The sequence below is a fragment of the Argopecten irradians genome, chromosome 4 (genome assembly GCF_041381155.1).
Source record: "Argopecten irradians isolate NY chromosome 4, Ai_NY, whole genome shotgun sequence".
Lineage (NCBI taxonomy): Eukaryota > Metazoa > Mollusca > Bivalvia > Pectinida > Pectinidae > Argopecten > Argopecten irradians.
The window spans coordinates 33357104-33383582 of NC_091137.1; the positions used below are offsets into that span (position 1 = coordinate 33357104).

Below are 26479 nucleotides of genomic sequence, written 5' to 3' on the forward strand. Positions count from 1 at the left end.
AAGGTCCATTAGCCCATTTTGGTTGGTTCTCTGTTTTTCAAATCCAAAATATTGATTTAATAAAATTGCAACAAATTATTCACTGATGATTGTTGATACAATAACTAAGGATAATTGTTTAACATCTAACATCTATATTTTTTTTAAATCAGCATTTTCAGCAAACTATTACACACAAAAAATCTCACTTCATATTATACGAACATTTTATGAAGGATTTTTGTCATTCGGACCAAACATTTACTTCGTATTAAACAAGTTTTTTTCGAGTAATTTCTTAATTAGAATTTTCTGAGTTTTTTTAACAAAGATAAAGAGGGAATTTGTCCGGGACTGGCAAAGTACTTTGTATTAAGCCGGGTTGTGGTATTATCTGAGTTCGTATCAACCAAGTTCGACTGTACTTGCAATTTGCTGTTGATAAGTATTGCAGGGCCAAATCAACGTGCATATTATATATAGGTATTTAAAATACGCTTTTGTAGGGCCAGATTGGTCTCAATGCAGCCCACATGGTGATGGAACTGATCAAAGACAACCGTAAGATCGTGGACAGGATCACCCACAAACACATCGACACGTTCATCGACCTCCTACAGAGGGACAAGGTACCACAGTCTGGTCATCTTCATTGAATGGCTTGTCTCTTAAACAATTCACCAAAACGTTTTACTGATAATTTAACATTATCATAATTACAGTTTGAAATTTGTTGATAGTCACCAATTTGTTGATTGTCGTAAGTATAAGAGATTTTACCTATTTCTGCAGTTCACAATCATAATCAACAAGATATTTATTTTTGCACTATTTTTCACTGAATAAAGCATTCAAAATGGCCTCCATAGCCTCCGGTTGCTTAATCATGCTTCATATTAGTATTAAGCATTTTCAAGTTTTTCTTAGAGATTCTATACATGGTGGGCACTCGAGTGATGGTTTGAATACGTAACTGTTCAACATAGATTGACTACTTATTGTACACAGTAAATACAGTTTTATCATATGTACTATGTAGAGATATTTCTTTTTGATCAGAATTATCGCTATCTTGATTTGCTGAGTGTGTTGTGTGTCTGTGAAGATATCAACATCTCCGACAACCAAAAGTACATCACAGAAGTCTGGCTGATGAAGGGAAATCGGGTAAGTTACACCAATCTAGTGACCATGGTAACATTATAAATATGAAGGACAAACCTAATGTGGTCTTGAACAGACATCCTTTATCAAGACTGTTTAATAATACTGTAAAAATTGATGTTGGTTGTTGTATAAATATTTTCTAAATGAAAACAAAACGGAAAAGATAATGAGAGAGAGAGAGCATGATTTCTTACTTTAAAATGTATATTTTCAGAACTGTGTTTTCTACACCGACCTTGGACAGAAGATTGGTAAGGTGCCTGGTGTCGTGTACGTCTCCACAAACATGGGCCGCACCTGGACAGATCTCCGGGACTTTGTACAGGTCAGTTATAGGCTTTACAAAAAAAAAAAAAAAATCGCATTAAAAAATTAAAATGTCCGTATGGTTATCGCTTATTTAATAGATGATTGTAATCCTAGACTCCTCTATTTCTTCCCTGTTACAGAGAGAGGGTGCAGACGAGTCCTATCTGTTCTTGGAACATCAGCTGGAACTTTATGGAATGTTGTGTCATGTAAGTCATAAAGCATCTGAGTAATAAAACTTTATACTTCATTTTATTCTCATTTATACTTTCTTTTATACATGTTATCTTTCAATATATGTATTATGAAATTATTTCAAAGTTAAAAGATTGTAGTGCCTCAATATGATGAACACTTTGACAAAAAATCATCTAACTACAAAGGTGTTTGTATTTGTGTTACCATTGAGTTGTCTACCATCTTTCAACATGTGTACAGAATGCCTTTAAATATCTTTAAATTGTTGATTTGCATTGGATTATCTCTCCTTTGCATTATCTCCCCTTTCTACAGCTGTCGTACATATTACATCAGAGTTATGGTCTCTCGAATTTATAATTATAATTCTATTTATAATTCTGATGCTTTAGGGTTAGAGCCAATTGATCTATAAAGGTGAAAACCCAGGAGCTGAATTACTTATAAGTTGTCTCCCTTTGGCTGATTCAAAACTTGTTATAGGATAAGAACAAGCTCTAAAAAGGTGGTAATACATGAGCTGAATTGCTATCGATTGTCTCCCCTGATTTGTAATTCTGCCATTGCAGGGTCAGAACGAGTTCTCCATCAAGGTAATAACCCAGGAGCTGAATTACCTGACGTGGGAGGAAGCCTTCACCTGTCTCAGTGATGAAGTTCTACCAGACCAGCTCAGGGCCAGATACTGCATGCTTATCACAAGTAAGGAATTATTTCAAATGAAAAATGTATTTGAACCTACCTCACATGTTCATTCAGTGTAATTTGAATGAAACCAATTTTCTCTCCATATAAAAAGGATGCTAAAACTGTGTTCACTTTTTGCAACAGTTTTCATTATTTTTCATTGAGGTTCAGGTATAACTTGAACGTATTTTAAAGGTAGGTTTCGCCCAACCAAATAAATATTTTTTTTGTGAAATGCGATAAGCGGAAGAAAAGATGAAAAAACATATTAAAATATCTCAATTTAATTTCTTTATGTGTTTGAGATTGAACAAATGTGTCTTGAATACAAAATTGAAGGAAATCCTTCGGAATATTACGGTGTCCGTCAGACAAAATAATATGCAAATGAAGCTGCGATGGATTGCGTTGTCGAAGTTTGGCGCATGCGCATTGTCATGCACTAAAAGTAAACAAAATGGCTGAACAAAAGTGTGTGAGATGAAAAAAATATATCTGAATCGGCAACAAAGTGGAGGAAATTATAATGGATTCGGTAGCACCCTAGGATAGATCTATAGGGATTTAAATTCAGAGATGGCATGTAGCAATAGAAGAAACAGAAGCCACATCTCAAGCGGAACTTGCCGGGATCTGTTGGGACTCGTGTAACGGCATTGCACGTGGTGAGTTAAATTTCAACACATATGCATATGCCAGCGCACAGATAGCCGCAGACTAACTACATGTATATTTGGTGTACAAAGTTAGCGAGCGTATGTAAGTAACATGAAGTGTTTTAGATTATATGATATGTATAAACAGTCCCTCGCACTTCGATTTGTTGTTGTTGTATTTTAACTAAACATGCCGTGGCAAGACTGTCACTTCCATCTGACATCTCGACATTTTGTTGCACGCTTCCGTTTGTTGCTGCGGCCTCGTTTTGGAAAAAATACGTCATGTTCTATGTAGGGAAGCTTGACTTCGCTCTATTTTTAGAGAAGTATTTTCCTGGTCAAGCTAGGCAACTGACCACCCATATTGTTCGCTGTATGCATTGAAAATGATCTGAAGATTATATCTATGTATAGGATAAATTTCAATTTCGTAGTCTTTATATTTCATTGGGCGAAACCTACCTTTAACTTTTGAAGGTTACTAACTTGCCTTAGACAACCTGTGAATAGAATATCAACATTTTGCTTTAGACAATTATAATCTGTATCAATATCCACTTGTTTGCAGCCATGTTTGTGGATATCAGTGAGAACCAGGCTGTCACAGACAAAGTCAAGCTATCTTATATCTACGAAGAAGTTGATAATATTGAGGTAAGTTATCTCCCCTCCATAAGTATCAGTCTTTCTATTTCAGTAAACTTAATTAAGGTGTCTTGATTCTTTTCACTCATTTACCCCTAAGGCTCATTTGAATTATTCCAATTACATGACAGGAACATTTCATTAAGAAATTTCATGTGTTATGCTTGTACAATCTAGGGAATCTGTTCATCTCTGTATGTTTGACAGGATGTGGTGGATCGTACTGGATCCACAACCTACCAATTCTTCCCCACGCTGAATGATTGGATTTCCAAGTTCCTGGGAAAGAACAGTGACATGACAGCGTCTGAGATAGGAAACAACATGCTTGTCAGACAGGTGGGTAGTAAACATTTGTTAAGAATTACTCTGCACTTCTTACATCATGAAGGATTTCCAGTGAGAATATTATGATTTCCTGTAAGATAAACATGTAACAGGTCTGGATCGGGTTGATTGCCATTGACCAGGTATAGCTCAATTGGTAGAGCATCCGGCTTGTGTTCAGAGATCCTAGATTTGATCCCCAGGCTGGCATTACATTACTCTGCACCTTCTACATTTGGTACTCTGGCCAAATATGGCTTAAAGTAAGGTGAATGCTTGACAAGGGGATATCTGAACCTGGGTTTTGTATAGAGTGTTTGAGGTTAAGATTATAAAAGGTTCAGATGGAAGAGTATAATATTAGTGGATCAGGTCATCGGCGGCCATGTAGCTCAATTGATAGAGTTATATCTGGCTAGTATCTGGAGGTCTGGCAGTGCATTGTCCCTACTCCTCTTACAAATTAAGATAATGAAGATTTTCCTGTACCATGAAACTTATATTTTGCTCTAGGTCCTGAGACTTGTGCACTACCTGGTATCATTTGGATTCTACTACAAAATTGAGGACATCAAAAAGCTGCTCGAACCTCTGATGAGCCTGCTGGATGGAAGAAACGACAAGCCCTACCCAAACATATCAGGTTAGTTGTTAACATTTAAATTGATTTAATATGAAATTAAAATAGTTGCTGCGCAATAGTGAAAAATAGTTTTGGGAAAGCTTGCATATTAACAGACTGTCATTGCTCAGGGGCAAAAATGCCTGGGTAGTGAAATTTTAAAGCTAACATATGTTAGGCTGTTGTCAAGTTCTGACCATAGGTTGATGTTTTCTTTTTTTCTGGGTTGTTCAGCTTTCTGACACATTCTATACCTAGAACCACCTTCAATGACCCTTGCTGTCAATTGTACATTACCATAAACCAAGTAAACCGACACTGTCCCACCATTCAGATGATATGTAACTTGAGTTTATCAACTGATTTTTGTAGGCAAGGATGGAGAGGAGATTTTAAAACATTTCCGTAAAGTTGGTCGTTATGAGAGAGGCCAGGAAACCAAGGCTATTGTTGATGCCAAATGTCAGTAAGTATTGTTTCAGGATAAGTTAAGGATACAATGAAAATATCAGCTTAATGCAATTATAAAGTAGAGTTTTCAGTCCGATATGAAAACAAGGCAAAGAATTGAACATGTCGTGTTGTATGTTTTTTGGCCAGTTTAAAACACAAAAAACTGGAAATTTGTTTTGATAGAGACTTACTGCTAATTCTCTTGAACCAAAAGTCAACAGTTGGAAAAAAGATATCTGACAATAGATCAAACTAAAGGTAGAATTCAAATTAAGACTTTGATTCTGCTTTAATAGTGGTAAAAAATGTTTTTTTTTCAAGATAATCGTCGTTTGTCAGCATCACACTCGAAGATCGTGACACAATTTATGTTTAAAAATATCTGAAGATTGGACCAAACTAGTTAGATCGGTTCTTGAAAGTTAAATGAAAAACTTCTAAAATCTTAGACTATGTATTTGTTTTGCAGGGCACTTGAGGTGCTGGATTTGTTCTTTGACTTCATCCTGAACCAGAGACTTGAGGTATAACAAAGTTGTTAGGTTTAAGGCTTATCAAGTGTTAATTATGTTGTGGTATATTCACTATTGCTACCAAAGCAGGATGATTTTGCAAAAGTGAGCAGTTTACTGGAATTCTTTTTTTTTTTTTTTAATCTTTACCCAAAGAAGATCAAAGGTCAGTCTGTTTCAGACGTCCAGAATTTTCATTCTAACCCATTATATATGGGCAACCAAACAAATTCTTACAACATGAGTTATTTCCACCTGGTAATGCTTTGATGATTTGTAATTATTTACAGAAATTTATCAACATGTTTAAAGTGACCCACACAGAAATGAACGCTCCGTCAGGATTTTTTGGTCACAAGACAGAACTAGCTCCAATGGTCTATTCAGACTGTGATCCTCTTAAGTCACCAGGGTAAGTCAGCTGTCCTCAAAGCATTCGGTATTGAAATTTCTGTAAATCATTTTTTTATTTGTGAAAAAGAATAATTTTCATTGTGTAATTTTGTGAGAGAGCTCGAACACGATTTAAAATGTTACACAAATAATTGTACATAAATGCACTGATGTCAGTAAAACATTTTGGTCGCGAATATATGTTTTGTATTTGTTAACATGTTGAAAATAGTGAAGGTTCAAAATAGTCTATGCATGAAAATATAGTGGTTTACAGTAGTTGAGACCAGTTCAAGTCATCAAGGTCTGGGAAGAACAAAAGCATTTAAAGATGCTCCACCGCTGACAAATGGCATTTTTTCGCTATCAAAAACAGGAGCAAACAATTTAGTATTTTTATTCGGTTACAAAAGTAACTTACTTTACACCCCCCCACCAAAGCCTCCACCCAAATCCCACCCCCCCATACCCCTAAGTTAGCGCTATCATCAAAAACCAACCCGCCCCCCCACAACATCCAAACTAATTTGCATATGTAAATACCCGAACAACATTCTGCGGCAACTATGTCCTCACATGGAATGCCCGTAAATTGGCATGGTCGAGCCCCACGAAGTGCACAATAAAAACATTTCCATATTATTTATTGTCGTTACATCACACATAAAACAAAACCCTCAATACCACCCCTACTTTCTATGCAGAAAACGTTTTCTGCACTGTTGACGGTTAGAGCATACTTTTAACAACCCGTAGAGATAAGCATTCGCAAGAACACTTTGAATGTTTTATGTTTCTTCACTATCTTCACAGTTTTGAGGATTTAAAGTTATTGAAAATGTTATTGTTATGGCGGGTATGAAATATTATTGTTATGGTGGGTACAAAATGTTATTGTTATGTTGGGTACAAAATGTTATTGTTTTGGAGTGAATTTTGGATTTTACGAAAGAATTTTTCTGAACAATGATTTTGTGAAAATGTTATAGATTGGTAAAGGTTGCGTTGAGGAGATTAGCAGAAATCTTTGATTCTACATCCTTCCTGAAAGGCTACAACCTGGTGGATGTCTTGAAGGTATGTTTTAACAAAGACATATCTTGGTAAAGAAAAAATATACAAATATACACTTTTAATCAGTCCTTAAGGTGATTTCATAAATAGCAGCACTAGTACTGTTGACAAACAATAAAATCCTAATTCTGTTTGAAGCCAAAACAATTTGTAAAATTATTATTAAACCATTTTACTTAAAAAAAAAATGGATTAGAAAATTCTCATTATTTGCAGATGAAAATAATCATTCATAGGTATGTTTTCTTCCATATCATTTCATAAAAAACTCTTTTCATTGAAAAAAACCCTTTATATAACTATTCCTTTTGTTTTCTTGGCTAAACTTTTGTATAAATTAACTTTGATTTTAGGACTTGACTCACTACAAGTATGATGAAATCATCCGACAGTCCTTGAACCTATTGGACAGGTACTACTCTGCCTACAACGACCTCTTCTCCAGGGCCGTCCAGGCTCAGGTATGTCATGAACTGTAATAAAACCCTTCTCCTTATAGGCCCACTCACCAAGTGTATCTTAAAGCAAAGTTTAGCTAATAATGGTCATTTAATATCCAACCAGTTATGCATTGATGATAATTCTAAAAATTAAGCAAAAAAGTTATTAGCATCTAAATATGAGGGTGTGGTTTGCTCTACGAAGCCATACACTCAAACCTGTCTATAAAGATCACCCAAGGGACAGGTGGTCTCTTATACAGGTTGAAATGTGTTGAAATTGACCATTTGGAATTTTACAGTTGTGGTCTTATTAAACAGATGGTCTTTATACAGAGGTGGTCTTTACAGAATTGGCAGGTTTTTATACAGAATTGGCAGGTTTTCCAGTAAAATTGTCCAACCTTTTACAGTATTACATCATGCATTTCCATGTTTTGACCCATGGTTGTATTTTAGCTGGCACAGATTGCCTGACCCAGAGTATTAAAGGATGTGAAGCATAACATTAAAAGGCAATGTTTTACTTGGCCCTGCTTAGGAAAAACCGTTATATTGTCTCTGCTAAGGAAAATAATGACATTCAATACATCATATTTTGCATGAAATCAGGTTGATGTAGTTACTGTTGCCAATTTAATTGACTCAATTTTTGAGTATTAACATAAATGATGATGAAATAATGCTTGTAACATCACTGAGATATTTATTTTATTCCAGGTGTGTATCACAGACCGATCTGTGGAGGTATACCACATCCTGGAGAAAGTACTTCCCAAAATGAGGCTGTATGCCAGTGCCCGCCTGACTGATGAGCAGACGATCGAGTTGTGTACCATTCTGGATACACTCATAAAGTAGGTAGAGATGGGAGGTTAATTAGCTTGCTAAAGAATACCAAAAAAAAGCAATAGAAAATATTTTCATATAGTATGGAAAATTATTTAGCTTACTCAGTAATAGAAAAACAATAGTTTGTAGGGGAAGCTTTGACAAAGACTTTCTTGTTATATGATTTAGTTATTAAGAACTACAGATATATTATTGTATATAGGTGTACAAAGATGGGTACTAGGCATATTTCTTTAAGGATATTGATGAACCATGTTCTCTTTGTATGCAAACAGATTGCAACATAATCTTTTAATCCTTTATCCTCCAATCAAATGAAAATTACAAATACAGTGGAATTTGGTTGATACGAACTCGGATGATTCGAAAACCCGGCTTAATACGAAGTACTCTGTCAGTCCCGGCCAAATTCCCTCTTTATCTTTGTTTAAAGGCCTCGGATAATTTGAATTCGGAAAACTCGGAGAACTCGGATAATACGAAGTAAATTTTGGGTTCGAATGACAAATATCATACATAAAATGTTCTTATAACTCCAAAGGAGATTTTTTGGACAACGAGATCGGGGAAAATGCTGATTTCTTTTTCATAAATCTGCCGTAGAACGGCATTTCAGAATATATATCTCGGTTTCATTGTTATAATTTTGCAACTTCCATTGGCGATTTTGACGTCTCTCTTGTTCACATCATTTTACGACATGGAACTAGTCTATATATACCAAGTAAAGAGATTGTCAGTAGATATGAGAACTCGCTTAATTTGAACACTCGGATAACTCAAAGTTTTATCTCTGTCCCTTCGAGTTGGTATTAACCGAGTTCCACTGTAAATTTAGTAAAAAGATTGAAATTGACAATCAATATCATGTTCTACAATTATCAATTATTTATGTTAATCAATATTATGTTATTATAACAAAACTTGAAACTACAGTATAAATTCTCTATAGACACTTGTTATATAATCCTGGTTTGTTTGTTAGGACGTGTCATCTGGACGGAGAGGAGGATGAACCTCACCCTGTAAACCAGACCATTCTCTACAACCACGGTCAGTGTAATTCTGTTGTAACACATTCTCTACAACCACGGTCAGTGTAATTCTGTTATAACATTCTCTACAACCATGGTCAGTGTAATTCTGTTATAACACATTCTCTACAACCACGGTCAGTGTAATTCTGTTATAACATCCTCTACAACCATGGTCAGTGTAATTCTGTTATAACATCCTCTACAACCATGGTCAGTGTAATTCTGTTATAACATCCTCTACAACCATGGTCAGTGTAATTCTGTTATAACATCCTTACAATTCTCTACAACCATGGTCAGTGTAATTCTGTTATAACACATTCTCTACAACCACGGTCAGTGTAATTCTGTTATAACATCCTCTACAACCATGGTCAGTGTAATTCTGTTATAACATCCTCTACAACCATGGTCAGTGTAATTCTGTTATAACATCCTCTACAACCATGGTCAGTGTAATTCTGTTATAAACATTCTCTACAACCATGGTCAGTGTAATTCTGTTATAACATCCTCTACAACCATGGTCAGTGTAATTCCTGTTATAACACATTCTCTACAACCATGGTCAGTGTAATTCTGTTGTAACACATTCTCTACAACCACGGTCAGTGTAATTCTGTTATAACATCCTCTACAACCATGGTCAGTGTAATTCTGTTGTAACACATTCTCTACAACCACGGTCAGTGTAATTCTGTTATAACACATTCTCTACAACCATGGTCAGTGTAATTCTGTTATAACACATTCTCTACAACCATGGTCAGTGTAATTCTGTTATAACATCCTCTACAACCATGGTCAGTGTAATTCTGTTATAACATCCTCTACAACCACGGTCAGTGTAATTCTGTTATAACATCCTCTACAACCATGGTCAGTGTAATTCTGTTATAACATCCTCTACAACCATGGTCAGTGTAATTCTGTTATAACATCCTCTACAACCACGGTCAGTGTAATTCTGTTATAACATCCTCTACAACCACGGTCAGTGTAATTCTGTTATAACATCCTCTACAACCACGGTCAGTGTAATTCTGTTATAACATCCTCTACAACCACGGTCAGTGTAATTCTGTTATAACACATCCTCTACAACCACGGTCAGTGTAATTCTGTTATAACATCCTCTACAACCACGGTCAGTGTAATTCTGTTATAACATCCTCTACAACCACGGTCAGTGTAATTCTGTTATAACATCCTCTACAACCATGGTCAGTGTAATTCTGTTGTAACACATTCTCTACAACCACGGTCAGTGTAATTCTGTTATAACATCCTCTACAACCACGGTCAGTGTAATTCTGTTATAACATCCTCTACAACCATGGTCAGTGTAATTCTGTTATAACACATTCTCTACAACCATGGTCAGTGTAATTCTGTTATAACATCCTCTACAACCATGGTCTACAACCATGGTCAGTGTAATTCTGTTATAATACATTCTCTACAACCATGGTCAGTGTAATTCTGTTATAACACATTCTCTACAACCATGGTCAGTGTAATTTCTGTTATAAAACATTCTCTACAACCATGGTCAGTGTAATTCTGTTATAATACATTCTCTACAACCATGGTCAGTGTAATTCTGTTGTAACACATTCTCTACAACCATGGTCAGTGTAATTCTGTTATAACACATTCTCTACAACCATGGTCAGTGTAATTCTGTTATAACACATTCTCTACAACCATGGTCAGTGTAATTCTGTTATAACACATTCTCTACAACCATGGTCAGTGTAATTCTGTTATAACACATTCTCTACAACCATGGTCAGTGTAATTCTGTTATAACACATTCTCTACAACCATGGTCAGTGTAATTCTGTTATAACACATTCTCTACAACCATGGTCAGTGTAATTCTGTTGTAACACATTCTCTACAACCATGGTCAGTGTAATTCTGTTATAACACATTCTCTACAACCATGGTCAGTGTAATTCTGTTATAACACATTCTCTACAACCATGGTCAGTGTAATTCTGTTATAACACATTCTCTACAACCATGGTCAGTGTAATTCTGTTATAACACATTCTCTACAACCATGGTCAGTGTAATTCTGTTATAATACATTCTCTACAACCATGGTCAGTGTAATTCTGTTATAACACATTCTCTACAACCATGGTCAGTGTAATTCTGTTATAACACATTCTCTACAACCATGGTCAGTGTAATTCTGTTATAACACATTCTCTACAACCATGGTCAGTGTAATTCTGTTATAACACATTCTCTACAACCATGGTCAGTGTAATTCTGTTATAACACATTCTCTACAACCATGGTCAGTGTAATTCTGTTATAACACATTCTCTACAACCATGGTCAGTGTAATTCTGTTGTAACACATTCTCTACAACCACGGTCAGTGTAATTCTGTTATAACACATTCTCTACAACCATGGTCAGTGTAATTCTGTTATAACACATTCTCTACAACCATGGTCAGTGTAATTCTGTTATAACACATTCTCTACAACCATGGTCAGTGTAATTCTGTTTATAACACATTCTCTACAACCATGGTCAGTGTAATTCTGTTATAACACATTCTCTACAACCATGGTCAATGTAATTCTGTTATAACACATTCTCTACAACCATGGTCAGTGTAATTCTGTTGTAACACATTCTCTACAACCATGGTCAGTGTAATTCTGTTATAACACATTCTCTACAACCATGGTCAGTGTAATTCTGTTATAACACATTCTCTACAACCATGGTCAGTGTAATTCTGTTATAACACATTCTCTTACAACCATGTTCAGTGTAATTGTGTTGTAACACATTCTCTACAACCATGGTCAGTGTAATTCTGTTATAATACATTCCCTACAACCATGGTCAGTGTGATTCTGTTATAACACATTCTCTACAACCATGGTCAGTGTAATTCTGTTATAACACATTCCTCTACAACCATGGTCAGTGTAATTCTGTTTATAACACATTCTCTACAACCATGGTCAGTGTAATTCTGTTATAACACATTCTCTACAACCATGGTCAGTGTAATTCTGTTATAACACATTCTCTACAACCACGGTCAGTGTAATTCTGTTATAACCATTCTCCACCACGGTCAGTGTAATTCTGTTTGTAACACATTCTCTACAACCATGGTCAGTGTAATTTGTTGTAACACATTCTCTACAACCACGGTCAGTGTAATTCTGTTATAACACATTCTCTACAACCATGGTCAGTGTAATTCTGTTATAACACATTCTCTACAACCATGTTCAGTGTAATTCTGTTGTAACACATTCTCTACAACCATGGTCAGTGTAATTCTGTTATAATACATCCTTTACAACCAGTGTCATTCTGTTGTAACACATTCTCTACAACCATGGTCAGTGTAATTCTGTTATAACACATCCTCTACAACCATGGTCAGTGTAATTCTGTTATAGACATTCTCTACAACCATGGTCAGTGTAATTCTGTTATAACACATTCTCTACAACCATGGTCAGTGTAATTCTGTTATAACACATTCTCTACAACCATGGTCAGTGTAATTCTGTTATAACACATTCTCTACAACCATGGTCAGTGTAATTCTGTTATAACACAACCTCTACAACCACGGTCAGTGTAATTCTGTTAAAACACATTCTCTTCAACCACAGTCAGTGTAATTCTGTTAAAACACATTCTCTTCAACCACAGTCAGTGTAATTCTGTTAATAACACATTTTCTACAACCTTGGTCAGTGTAATTCTGTTTTAGTACGTCACATGATAATTACTAGGAATGCAATTGGATAACAGCCATGATCAATTTTGCGACAGTTTTCTCTCCTTCTTGACTACGTATACGGGAGACTATACCTGACTACTGAAACTATACCAAAGTGTAGTCCCCCGGGTTTGAGCACGTGACCAAATATATGACGTCATAATGAATGTCATGTGACGTACTAAATCTATTATAGCCCTTACCGTCAGGAACAGTTTCCTCTGAAATGGGCCATAATAGAATTATAACACATCTTCTACAGCCACGGTCAGTCTACTGATTTTCTTATTCAATATATCATAAGCATATCATTTTTTAGCTCACCTGGCCCGAAGCGCCGGTGAGCTTATGTCATGGCGCGGCGTCCGTCCGTCCGTCCGTCCGTCAACACTTCCTTTAAATCGCTACTTGTCATAGAGTTCTGCATGGATTGTAACCAAATTTGGCCACAAACATCCTTGGGGGAAGGGGAACAGAACTTGTATAAATTTTGGCTCTGACCCCCCAGGGGCAGGAGGGGCGGGGCCCAATAGGGAAAATAAAGGTAAATCCTATAAAACGCTACTTGTCCTAGAGTTCTGCATGGAATGTAACCAAATTTGGCCACAAACATCCTTGGGAGAAGGGGAACAGAACTTGCATAAATTTTGGCTCTGACCCCCTGGGGGCAGGATAGGAGAGGGGGGGCAGGGGGGCGGGCCCAATAAGGGAAATAGAGGTAAATCCTATTAAACGCTACTTGTCCTAGAGTTCTGCATGGATTGTAACCAAATTTTGCCACAAACATCCTTTGGGGAAGGGGAACAGAACTTGTATAAATTTTGGCTCTGACCCCTTAGGGGCAGGAGGGGCGGGGCCCAATAGGGGAAATAGAGGTAAATCCTATAAATAGCCACTTGTCCTAGAGTTCTGCATGGATTGCAACCAAATTTGGCCACAAACATCCTTGGGGGAAGGGGAACAGAACTTGTATAAATTTCGGCTCTGACCCCATGAGGGCAAGAGGGGTGAGGCCCAATAGGGGAAATAGAAGTAAATCCTATAAATCGCTAACTTGTCCTAGAGTTCTGCCTGCATGGCTTGTGACTTGTCTAGAGTTCTGCATGGCTTGTAACCAAATTTGGCCACAAACATCCTTGGGGAAAGGGGAACAGAACTTGTATAAATTTATGCTCTGACCCCCCGGGGGCAGGAGGGGCGGGGCCCAATAGGGGAAATAGAGGTAAATCTTATAAATTGCTACTTGTCCCAGAGTTCTGCATGGATTGTAACCAAATTTGGCCACAAACATCCTTGGCAGAAGGGGAACAGAACTTGCATAAATTTATGCTCTGACCCCCCGGGGGCAGGAGGGGCGGGGCACAATAGGGGAAATAGAGGTAATCTTATAAATTGCTACTTGTCCTAGAGTTCTGCATGGATTGTAACCAAATTTGACCAGAAACATCCTTTGGGGAAGGGGAACAGAACTTGTATAATTTTGCTCTGAAAGATTGTATAAAGTACAGAACAAAAGAGAACAGAAAATTGTATAAATTTGGCTCTGACCCCCGGGGGCAGGAGGGGCGGGGCCCAATAGGGGAAATAGAGGTAAATCCTGTAAATCGCTAATAGTCATATAGTTCTGCTTGGATTTTAACCAAATTTGGCCCAGAAACATCCTTGGGGTTAACAGAATTTGTATAAATTTTGGCTTTGACCCCCTGGAGCAGAAAGATGGGGCCTAATAGGGGAATTCAGAAAAGAAACAATGAACTTGAATTCAGAATATTCCTAGGCATTACAAACCAGGTGAGCGATACAGGCCCTCTGGGCCTCTTGTTTGTTTTTTTTTCAATTATCAGGGGGAGGGGGCGTAAATATATGTGTTTAATACATTGTAGCTGTTTATTTCTGTATAAGTTATATTACAAATTATATTACAATTTTTATAAGTGATCTCTCTCTTGTTTGCAGGTATTATTGAACTGTGTTTCACCATTCTGACACAGAAGATTGACACCAAGTTGCTGGTAAGTAGATTAGTTGAATACTTACAATGTTTATTTATAAGATTATCTTGCCATTTGATAATTTTTTCAAAGATAAATAAGTAATTTGAAGTCTTTCTTCACTTCGTGACACAGGCCCAGTATTCTGGACAGCAGAAGATTTTTGGGAAGACTTTTATATTGCTGAAACTCATGGCTCGATTGAACAAACTTGTACAAAACCGACTGTTTGACCGTCTGGATCTCTTGCTGAAAGTACAGGGTGTAGAAGTGGAGCTAGCTGAATGTATTGCTGAGGTAAAGCAGCATGTTTTATTCATCTATTACAAACTCAATAAGATATGGATTTCAGATTTCTCATTATCATACTTTAAATCTAACTTTTACATGGCTTTTGCACTTTGTTCACTTTCAAGCAAACTCTGAAGATCTTAATACATGTGAATTTTTTTCTAATGGGGAGGATATACATTATCTCAATTCATAGCAAAATGTCTAAGCGTACAATTTATTTACCACGCATACATTTTACAATAAGTGATGGATTATGAGATGTGTTGTACAGCACTGACTTGCAGAAGATAGAAAATATTAACTAAAAGTTTCAAATGGCAAGTTAATTCCTATATGTGCAGCTGTTTGTGGGGAACACGAAAACCTGTATGAAGATCACAGGGAAACAGGTACAGACCGTCATGTCAATGGTGGCACGATGTAAGGAGACTGTCCCACAGTTCCTCGACCTTCTCAATGCCGTCGTCAAGGTCGAGGAGTTGGACTTACCCATCAAGCGTAATCAGGGCTTTGTCATGCAGTACTTCATGCAGTTCAGAGCAGATGTAGCCTATGTCATAGACCAGGATGAGTCGGCAAGGTAACTGACTGAACTCCCTATGTATATTGTCCCCTCAATATTGTCACTTTTCTAAAATTTCTCTAAACTTCCATTAGAATTAGAAAGTGTCACAACTAAAAAAAAAGGTTGCAACTATATACACTGATGAAAGTGCCACACATATAAATCATGTGTGGTGCTTCTCATGTTATTTTGACAGTACTTTTGCCTGTCTAGCTCACACATCTACCTTTGTATTGCTCAAATGACAGTATGAGACAATTATTTTAGCACCTTTATGAAATGAAATAGACAACATCATACAGCTGTTTTGTCCTTGTAGAATTTGTCAGGAATACTTTAAGCCAAAAGCATAGATAATAGTAAGCAACCAAGTTCATTATGAAATCTTGAGTACAAGTACTACGTTCCAACATTGTTTTATCTTTTTTAAGTCATAAGAACACTTTCTTATAAATATGATACATGTACTATCTTACTAATATAGTTTAATATCTACTTGACATTTGATAGGGAGAAGATCCTGATGGATAACAGCCATAAGGACCTACAATACCTGGTGGCCATGATGGATATGTTGGCCACTTGTGCTGAGGTCAGTCTCCATGTAGCACAAACTTAGTTTTAGATGTGTTTTTAGGTCACCTGAGACAAAGTCTCAAGTGACCCATTCTAATCGCCTTTTGTCCGTAGTCCAGGGGCCTTAGGGGCGGGGCCAAAAGGGGTCAAATAGGCTAAAACTTCAAAAATCTTCTTCTAAAATTATGGAACTGGTAGAATCAAATACTCTTCATAGATTGGAAGGTCATAAGGCCCTTTACAAAAGTTGTGAATTCCATGGTTCTGGGATCTCAGACTTTCCCCTGGGGAGGGGGTCAAATTTACTATAGTTTATATAAGAAAATACATTTATGAACATTATTTGCAAAGTTTTAATGAAATGAGTCAAACTGGGTTAGAATTACTAGCCTGAAATAGCATTTTAACACCATATCCATATTGGTCCTGGCTGACCCCCAGGGACCAGAGGGGCGGGGCCAAAATGGGTCAAAATGGCTTAAATTTCAAAAATCTGCTTCTGAATTCACAGGTTTAATGGAACTAAATACTTTTCATAGATTAAAAAGTGAAATTTATAAAATCACTGACACTGAATGACTTCTAGTTTGGTTTTGTTGTTTAACGTTGGCAAAGCAAATTTGAATTTTAAGCATAAGATTTGGTAACATAATACACTAACTATCAAAATGAAAAACAAAAAAAATAAAAATTCTAATACGAAGGTTCCAACTTTAAAGTTTTTTCTGATTCGTTAATACTTTTGACAGATTTGAACCAACTTTGCAATGCTCTTTCCGTAGCAACACTCAGGTGACCGACAAGGCCTCTTGGGCCTCTTGTTTTTAAACATGGACTTATTTGTGAACATGTATGGGCCTATTTGTGAATATATACAAGTACTTATTTGTGGACATGGGCTTATTTGTGGACATAGGCATATTTATGAAGATAGAATTGTAAACATGGGCTAATATTTGTGAATATATATATCTGGGCTGATTTGTGAACATGAACTTATTTGTGAACATGGGCTTATTTGTTGATCACCATATTTGTATTATACTTAATTTGTATATAATGGAACAAATGGAACAAACTTGGAAATCTTTATTATTATCATCATACACACATGATGGTTGACAAACAATGTATTTTGTCCAGAAAGTTTTTGTTTTTAGGTCACCTGAGACGAAGTCTCAAGTGACCTTTTCTAATCACCTTTTGTCCGTCGTCGTGCGGTGTGCGTAGTGCGTCGTCCATCGTGTGTTCGTAAACAATTTACATTTTCGACTTCTTAACAAAAACCGCTGAAGCAATTTCAATGAAATTTTGCACAAACCTTCTAAGGCATAAGGCCAATCAAAATTGTGAATTATATGACCCCCCACCCCCCAGGGGGCTGTGGGAGGGGCCAAAAGGGGTAAAATTGACTAAAATTTCAAAAATCTTCTTCTCCACTCACAGATGTGGTAGAATCAAATACTCTTCATAGATAGAAAGGTCTTAAGGCCCTCTACAAAAATTGTGAATTATATGACCCTGGGGTCTCAGGTTTCCCCCTGGGGAGGGGGTTAAGTTTACTATAGTTTATATAGTGAAAACACATTTTGGAGCATTACTTGGTCATTTATAATAGAAAATTAGTTAAATGTTGTCAGAATTATCCCTATGAAATGGCCATTGAATCCTATTAACAAATTTTCCATGACTGACTCCCAGGGGCCATAGGGGCGGGGCCAAAATGGATCAAATAGGCTAAAAACTTCAAAAATCTTCTTCTAAAATTCTGGAACTGGTAGAATCAAATACTCTTCATAGATGGAAAGGTCTTAAGGTCATTTACAAAAATTGTGAATTATATGACCCTGGGTTCTCATGTTTCCCCCTGGGGAGGGGGTCAAGTTAACTATAGTTTATATAGGAAAAAAACACATTTATGAATGTTTTTTGCTTTTTTTCATAGGAAATTAGTAAAACTGGGTTAGAATGTTTAGCCTGAGATAGCATTTTATCGTCATAACCATATTGGTCCTGGCTGACCTCCAGGGGCCTTAGGGGCGGGGTCAAAAAAGGGTCAAATAGGCTAAAACTTAAAAAATCTTCTTCTGAATTCACAGATTTGATGGAACCTGATACTCTTCATAGATTGGAAGGTCTTAAGGCCCTTTACAAAAATTGTGAATCTCATTGCCCTGGGATCTCAGTTTTTCCCCTGGGGTGTAGGGCGTCAAATTTACTATAGTTTATATAGGAAAAAACACATTTATGAACATTATTTGCTTTGTTTTTCATTGGAAATTAGTCAAACTGAGTTAGAATTATTAGCCTGAAATAGAATTTAACACCATATCCATATTTGTCCAGGCCTCAGGCTGACCCCCAGGGGCCAGAGGGGCAGGGCCAAAAGGGGTCAAATAGGCTAAAACTTCAAAAATCTTATTCTGAATTCACAGATTTGATGGAACCAAATAATCTTCATAGATTAAAAAGTGAAATTTATGAAATGACTGACATTGACTGACTTCTTATTAGGGCTTTTCACTATTTGTGAAAAGACCTATTGTTTTCGTTAAGTTTCTTATTCTTATTAGGGCTTTTCACTTTTTGGTGAAAAGACCTATTGTTTTTGTTAAGTTTCTTATTCTTCTTATTATTATTATTATTATTCTTATTATTCTTCTTCCTGTTTTTTGTGAACGCTCTCTTGGTCAAACGGTAACACACACAGGTTAAAAATGATTTCAGTATGTTTTAACCAAACAACTGAAGGTGTTCCATGAACAAAATTAAGTAGGTCAAAAATTCCAAAATGGCCGCCATGACGTAAAACCTAAAAAACCACAAAAACTGCTATAACTCAAAAAATAACAAAGCTATTGCAAATCTGAAGGTATGTTATTGTAGGAAATGAACATATCTAACTTTTTACCCATGACATGTCTCCACAAAATATGTCTCGTTAAAAAGCTCGCTAGAGGTCAAAGTTTACAAAAAAGTAACTATTTTTAGAATTTTTTTATTATTCATTTTTTTCCAAAATTTTTGCATTAAATCGATGCAGTATGACATTTTTGAAGATTTTGATGTCTTCAAACTTAAAATTGGTCCATTAATTATTTTTTTATGAAGTAATTAATATTTAACTAAGACTTTTTTGCAAATTTCGACAATTCCATTTTAAACATCTTCTCTGATTCCACCAGTCCGATCAAACCTAAACTCACACAAGGTCTTCCACTTATTACCGTGTCTAATTCTTGTTAATATGGTGTTGATTCAAATTCAAATATGGCCGCAATGACGTCACTTCCGGTTTAACCTAGACAGCCATAACTCGTTAACCACTGAGCCAATTTCTTTCATTTTTTCATATGTGATGTAGAATAGCATACTTAGAAACTTTGTAATTGTACATTTTTCTCTAAAATGTCAACTTCCGGTTGTTTATTGACTCATAATGCAAAATCGCCGTTTTCGGTGAAAATCACGAAAAAATCTTCTTCTCAAGTTCTACATAGTATAGAGGCTTCATGTTTTGCATGAAGTAAGCTTAGATAGTTGACTATCATGTTTGAAAAAATAAAGGAGCTTGACCTTCATCCAAGGTCACAGAGTGCGTGTGATTGTAGAGTTTGGAAATAATCCTGTGAAAATTCAGCTCATTGAGACAACCGTAGTTCCTTAACTACAACGCCAATTACTTTCATTTTTGGATATGTTATGTAGAATAGCATACTGAGAAACTCTGTAATTGTACATTTTTCTCTAAAATGTCAACTTCCGGTTGTTTATTGACTCATAGTGCAAAATCGCCGTTTTCGGTGAAAATCACGAAAAAAATCTTCTTTCTCAAGTTCTACATAGTATAGAAGCTTCATGTTTTGCATGAAGTAAGCTTAGGTAGTTGATTATCGGGTTTGAAAAAATAAACGAGCTTGACCTTTTTTGGTGAAAAGACCTATTGTTTTTGTTAAGTTTCTTATTCTTCTTATTATTATTAGGGCTTTTCACTTTTTGGTGAAAAGACCTATTGTTTTCGTTAAGTTTCTTATTCTTATTATTATTATTATTATTCTTCCTGTTTTTGTGAACGCTCTATCGGTCAAACGGTAAGACATAGGATAAAAATGATTTCAGTATGTCTAAACCAAACATCTGAAGGTGTTCCATGAACAAAATTAAGTAGGTCAAAAATTTCAAAATGGCCGCCATGACGTAAAACCTAAAAACCACAAAAACTGCTATAACTCAAAAAATAACAAAGCTATTGCAAATCTGAAGGTATTTTATTGTAGGGAATGAACATATCTAACTTTTTACCCATGACATGTTTCCACAAAATATGTCTTGTTAAAAAGCTCGCTAGAGGTCAAAGTTTACAAAAAAGTGACTATTTTTAGAATTTTTTTTATTATTCAATTTTTTCCAAATTTTGTCCATTGCATCGATGCAGTATCTCATTCTGAAGGCTTTGATGTCTTCAAATTAAAAATTAGTCCACTAAATAATTTTTTATGACGTGATTAATATTTAACTAAGATTTTTTTTTCAAATTTCGACAATTATATTTTAAACATCTCCTCTGATTCCACCAGTGCGATCAAGCCCAAACGCTCTACAAATCTTCCACTTGTCACCGTGACCAATTCTTGTTAATATGGTGTGGATTCAAATTCAAATATGGCCGCAATGACGTCACTTCCGGTTTAACCTAGACATCCATAACTCGTTAACCACTGAGCCAATTCCTTTCATGTTTTGTATGTTATGTAGAATAGCATACTGAGAAACTTTGTAATTGTACATTTTTCTCTAAAATGTCAACTTCCGGTTGATCATTGACTCATAATGGAAATTCGCCATTTTTGGTGAAAATCACAAAAAAAATCTTCTTGTCAAGTTCTACATAGTATAGAGGCTTTATGTTTTGCATGAAGTAAGCTTAGGTAGGTGACTATCGGGTTTGAAAAAATAAACGAGCTTGACCTTCATCCAAGGTCACAGAGTGCATGTGATTGTAGAGTTATGAAAATTATCCTGTGAAAATTTAGCTCATTGAGACAGCCGTAGCTCGTAAACCACAAATCCAATTACTTTCATTTTTGGATATGTTATGTAGAATCAAAAATGAAACAATTCATTTTGTGACAACTTTTCTGTTAAAACGTCAACTTCCGGTTGGAAATTAGGGACAAAGTTCAAAAATGCAATTTTTCGACAAAATCATTAAAAAAATCTTCTTCTCAATTTCTAGAAGGCCTAGAGACCTAATATTAAGCATGAAGCATGCTGACATAAATGCCTACCAAGTTTGTTAATGTGATTGACCTTGACCTATATCAAAGGGCACTCGGGCTAACAATCCTAAAATCTTCAAATGACTTATTGTAAAGTTCTGAAAGGCCTACGACCTGGTATTGGACTTTTGGTACGTTGAAACTAAGCGCTACCAAGTGTGTTATGAAAGACCTTGAACGGAGTAGTTGGTTTAGGTAGGTGAAAAGCCCGTCAAATTGTCCCCGGTGACAATTTCTAGTTATTATTATTCTTATTATTCTTCTTCCTGTTTTTGTGAACGCTCTCTCGGTCAAACGGTAACACACAGGTTAAAAATGATTTCAGTATGTTTTAACCAAACATCTGAAGGTGTTCCATGAACAAAATTAAGTAGGTCAAAAATTCCAAAATGGCCGCCATGACGTAAAACCTAAAAACACAAAAACTGCTATAACTCAAAAAGTATGAAAGCTATTTCAAATCTGAAGGTATTTTATTGTAGGAAATGAACATATCTAACTTTTACCCATGACATGTTTCCACAAAATATGTCTCGTTAAAAAGCTCGCTAGAGGTCAAAGTTTACAAAAAAGTAACTATTTTTAGAATTTTTTTATTATTCATTTTTTTCCAAAATTTTTGCATTAAATCGATGCAGTATGACATTTTGAAGATTTTGATGTCTTCAAACTTAAAATTGGTCCATTAATTATTTTTTTATGAAGTAATTAATATTTAACTAAGACTTTTTTGCAAATTTCGACAATTCCATTTTAAACATCTTCTCTGATTCCACCAGTCCGATCAAACCTAAACTCACACAAGATCTTCCACTTATTACCGTGTCTAATTCTTGTTAATATGGTGTTGATTCAAATTCAAATATGGCCGCAATGACGTCACTTCCGGTTTAACCTAGACAGCCATAACTCGTTAACCACTGAGCCAATTTCTTTCATTTTTTTATATGTGATGTAGAATAGCATACTTAGAAACTTTGTAATTGTACATTTTTCTCTAAAATGTCAACTTCCGGTTGTTTATTGACTCATAGTGCAAAATCGCCGTTTTCGGTGAAAATCACGAAAAAATCTTCTTCTCAAGTTCTACATAGTATAGAGGCTTCATGTTTTGCATGAAGTAAGCTTAGGTAGTTGACTATCCGGGTTTGAAAAAATAAAGGAGCTTGACCTTCATCCAAGGTCACAGAGTGCGTGTGATTGTAGAGTTTGGAAAAATAATCCTGTGAAAATTCAGCTCATTGAGACAACCGTAGCTCCTTAAACTACAACGCCAATTACTTTCATTTTTGGATATGTTATGTAGAATAGCATACTGAGAAACTCTGTAATTGTACATTTTTCTCTAAAATGTCAACTTCCGGTTGTTTATTGACTCATAGTGCAAAAATCGCCGTTTTCGGTGAAAATCACGAAAAAAATCTTCTTCTCAAGTTCTAACATAGTATAGAAGCTTCATGTTTTGCATGAAGTAAGCTTAGGTAGTTGATTATGTGGGTTTGAAAAAATAAACGAGCTAACACCTAAATCTTCTTGACCTTTTTTGTGAAAAGACCCTATTGACTTTTTGTAAGTTAAGTTTCTTATTCTTCTTATTATTTTTGGTGAAACTGAACCTATTGTTTTCGTTAAGTTTCTTATTCTTATTATTATTATTCTTCTTCTTCCTATATTCTTCTTTTTGTGAACGCTCTATTGGTCAAACGGTAAGACATAGGATAAAAAATGATTTCAGTATGTCTTAACCAAACATCTGAAGGTGTTCCATGAACAAAATTAAGTAGGTCAAAAATTTCAAAATGGCCGCCATGACGTAAAACCTAAAAACCACAAAAACTGCTATAACTCAAAAAATAACAAAGCTATTGCAAATCTGAAGGTATTTTATTGTAGGGAATGAACATATCTAACTTTTACCCATGACATGTTTCCACAAAATATGTCTTGTTAAAAAGCTCGCTAGAGGTCAAAGTTTACAAAAAAGTGACTATTTTTAGAATTTTTTTATTATTCAATTTTTTCCAAATTTTTTCCATTGCATCGATGCAGTATCTCATTCTGAAGGCTTTGATGTCTTCAAATTAAAAATTAGTCCACTAAATAATTTTTTATGACGTAATTAATATTTAACTAAGATTTTTTTTTCAAATTTCGACAATTATATTTTAAACATCTCCTCTGATTCCACCAGTGCGATCAAGCCCAAACGCACTACAAATCTTCCACTTGTCACCGTGACCAATTCTTGTTAATATGGTGTGGATTCAAATTCAAATATGGCCGCAATGACGTCACTTCCGGTTTAACCTAGACATCCATAACTCGTTAACCACTGAGCCAATTCCTTTCATGTTTTTGTATGTTATGTAGAATAGCATACTGAGAAACTTTGTAATTGTACATTTTTTCTCTAAAATGTCAACTTCCGGTTGATCATTGACTCATAATGGAAATTCGCCATTTTTGGTGAAAATCACGAAAAAAATCTTCTTGTCAAGTTCTACATAGTATAGAGGCTTTATGTTTTGCATGAAGTAAGCTTAGGTAGGTGACTATCGGGTTTGAAAAAATAAACGAGCTTGACCTTCATCCAAGGTCACAGAGTGCGTGTGATTGTAGAGTTATGAAAATAATCCTGTGAAAATTCAGCTCATTGAGACAGCCGTAGCTCGTTAACCACAAATCCAATTACTTTCATTTTTGGATATGTTATGTAGAATCAAAAATGAAACAATTCATTTTGTTACAACTTTTCTGTAAAACGTCAACTTCCGGTTGGAAATAAGGGACAAAGTTCAAAAATGCAATTTTTCGACAAAATCATTAAAAAAATCTTCTTCTCAATTTCTAGAAGGCCTAGAGACCTAATATTAAGCATGAAGCATGCTGACATAAATGCCTACCAAGTTTGTTAATGTGATTGACCTTGACCTATATCAAAGGGCACTCGGGCTAACAATCCTAAAATCTTCAAATGACTTATTGTAAAGTTCTGAAAGGCCTAAGACCTGGTATTGGACTTTTGGTACGTTGAAACTAAGCGCTACCAAGTGTTTTATAAATGACCTTGAACGAAGTAGCTTTTAGGTGAAAAGCCCGTCAAATTGTCCCGGTGACAATTTCTAGTTATTAGGGCTTTTCACTTTTTGGTGAAAAGACCTATTGTTTTCGTTAAGTTTCTTATTCTTCTTATTATTATTATTCTTATTATTCTTCTTCCTGTTTTTGTGAACGCTCTCTCGGTCAAACGGTAACACACAGGTTAAAAATGATTTCAGTATGTTTTAACCAAACATCTGAAGGTGTTCCATGAACAAAATTAAGTAGGTCAAAAATTCCAAAATGGCCGCCATGACGTAAAACCTTAAAACCACAAAAACTGCTTTAACTCAAAAAATATGAAAGCTATTGCAAATCTGAAGGTATTTTATTGTAGGGAATGAACATATCTAACTTTTACCCATGACATGTTTCCACAAAATATGTCTTGTTAAAAAGCTCGCTAGAGGTCAAAGTTTACAAAAAAGTGACTATTTTTAGAATTTTTTTTATTATTCAATTTTTTCCAAATTTTTTCCATTGCATCGATGCAGTATCTCATTCTGAAGGCTTTGATGTCTTCAAATTAAAAATTAGTCCACTAAATAATTTTTTTATGACGTAATTAATATTTAACTAAGATTTTTTTTTCAAATTTCGACAATTATATTTTAAACATCTCCTCTGATTCCACCAGTGCAATCAAGCCCAAACGCACTACAAATCTTCCACTTGTCACCGTGACCAATTCTTGTTAATATGGTGTTGATTCAAATTCAAATATGGCCGCAATGACGGCACTTCCGGTTTAACCTAGACATCCATAACTCGTTAACCACTGAGCCAATTCCTTTCATGTTTTTGTATGTTATGTAGAATAGCATACTGAGAAACTTTGTAATTGTACATTTTTCTCTAAAATGTCAACTTCCGAATGATCATTGACTCATAATGGAAATTCGCCATTTTCGGTGAAAATCACGAAAAAAATCTTCTTGTCAAGTTCTACATAGTATAGAGGCTTCATGATTTGCATGAAGTAAGCTTAGGTAGTTGACTATCGGGTTTGAAAAAATAAACGAGCTTGACCTTCATCCAAGGTCACAAAGTGCGTGTGATTGTAGAGTTATGAAAATAATCCTGTGAAAATTCAGCTCATTGAGACAGCCGTAGCTCGTTAACCACACAGCCAATTACTTTCATTTTTGGATATGTTATGTAGAATCAAAAATGAAACAATTAGTTTTGTATCATTTTTCTGTTAAAACGTCAACTTCCGGTTGGAAATAAGGGACAAAGTTCAAAAATGCAATTTTTCGACAAAATCATTAAAAAAATCTTCTCAATTTCTAGAAGGCCTAGAGACCTAATATTAAGCATGAAGCATGCTGACATAAATGCCTACCAAGTTTGTTAATGTGATTGACCTTGACCTATATCAAAGGGCACTCAGGCTAACAATCCTAAAATCTTCAAATGACTTATTGTAAAGTTCTGAAAGGCCTAAGACCTGGTATTGGACTTTTGGTACGTTGAAACTAAGCGTTACCGAGTGTTTTATAAATGACCATGAACGAAGTAGCTTTTAGGTGAAAAGCCCGTCAAA

General features: G+C 35.5%; 1 protein-coding gene across 1 annotated transcript in view; it reads left to right on the plus strand.

Moving 5' to 3' along the window:
- The first annotated feature begins 489 nt into the window (after window positions 1-489).
- Window positions 490-26479, plus strand: part of LOC138321367 (inositol 1,4,5-trisphosphate-gated calcium channel ITPR2-like) — a 61539-nt gene continuing 35549 nt past the window's right edge. Inside the window, exons 1-19 of the mRNA XM_069265012.1 lie at window positions 490-608; window positions 1039-1146; window positions 1361-1471; window positions 1596-1664; window positions 2223-2355; window positions 3568-3653; window positions 3852-3983; window positions 4485-4614; window positions 4966-5059; window positions 5516-5570; window positions 5849-5970; window positions 6941-7028; window positions 7379-7486; window positions 8186-8322; window positions 9303-9370; window positions 15086-15141; window positions 15256-15417; window positions 15756-15994; window positions 16490-16571. Of these exons, the coding sequence (XP_069121113.1) occupies window positions 513-608; window positions 1039-1146; window positions 1361-1471; window positions 1596-1664; window positions 2223-2355; window positions 3568-3653; window positions 3852-3983; window positions 4485-4614; window positions 4966-5059; window positions 5516-5570; window positions 5849-5970; window positions 6941-7028; window positions 7379-7486; window positions 8186-8322; window positions 9303-9370; window positions 15086-15141; window positions 15256-15417; window positions 15756-15994; window positions 16490-16571 (2076 nt within the window). The 5' untranslated portion in view covers window positions 490-512. The remainder of the gene's footprint in view (window positions 609-1038; window positions 1147-1360; window positions 1472-1595; window positions 1665-2222; window positions 2356-3567; window positions 3654-3851; window positions 3984-4484; window positions 4615-4965; window positions 5060-5515; window positions 5571-5848; window positions 5971-6940; window positions 7029-7378; window positions 7487-8185; window positions 8323-9302; window positions 9371-15085; window positions 15142-15255; window positions 15418-15755; window positions 15995-16489; window positions 16572-26479) is intronic.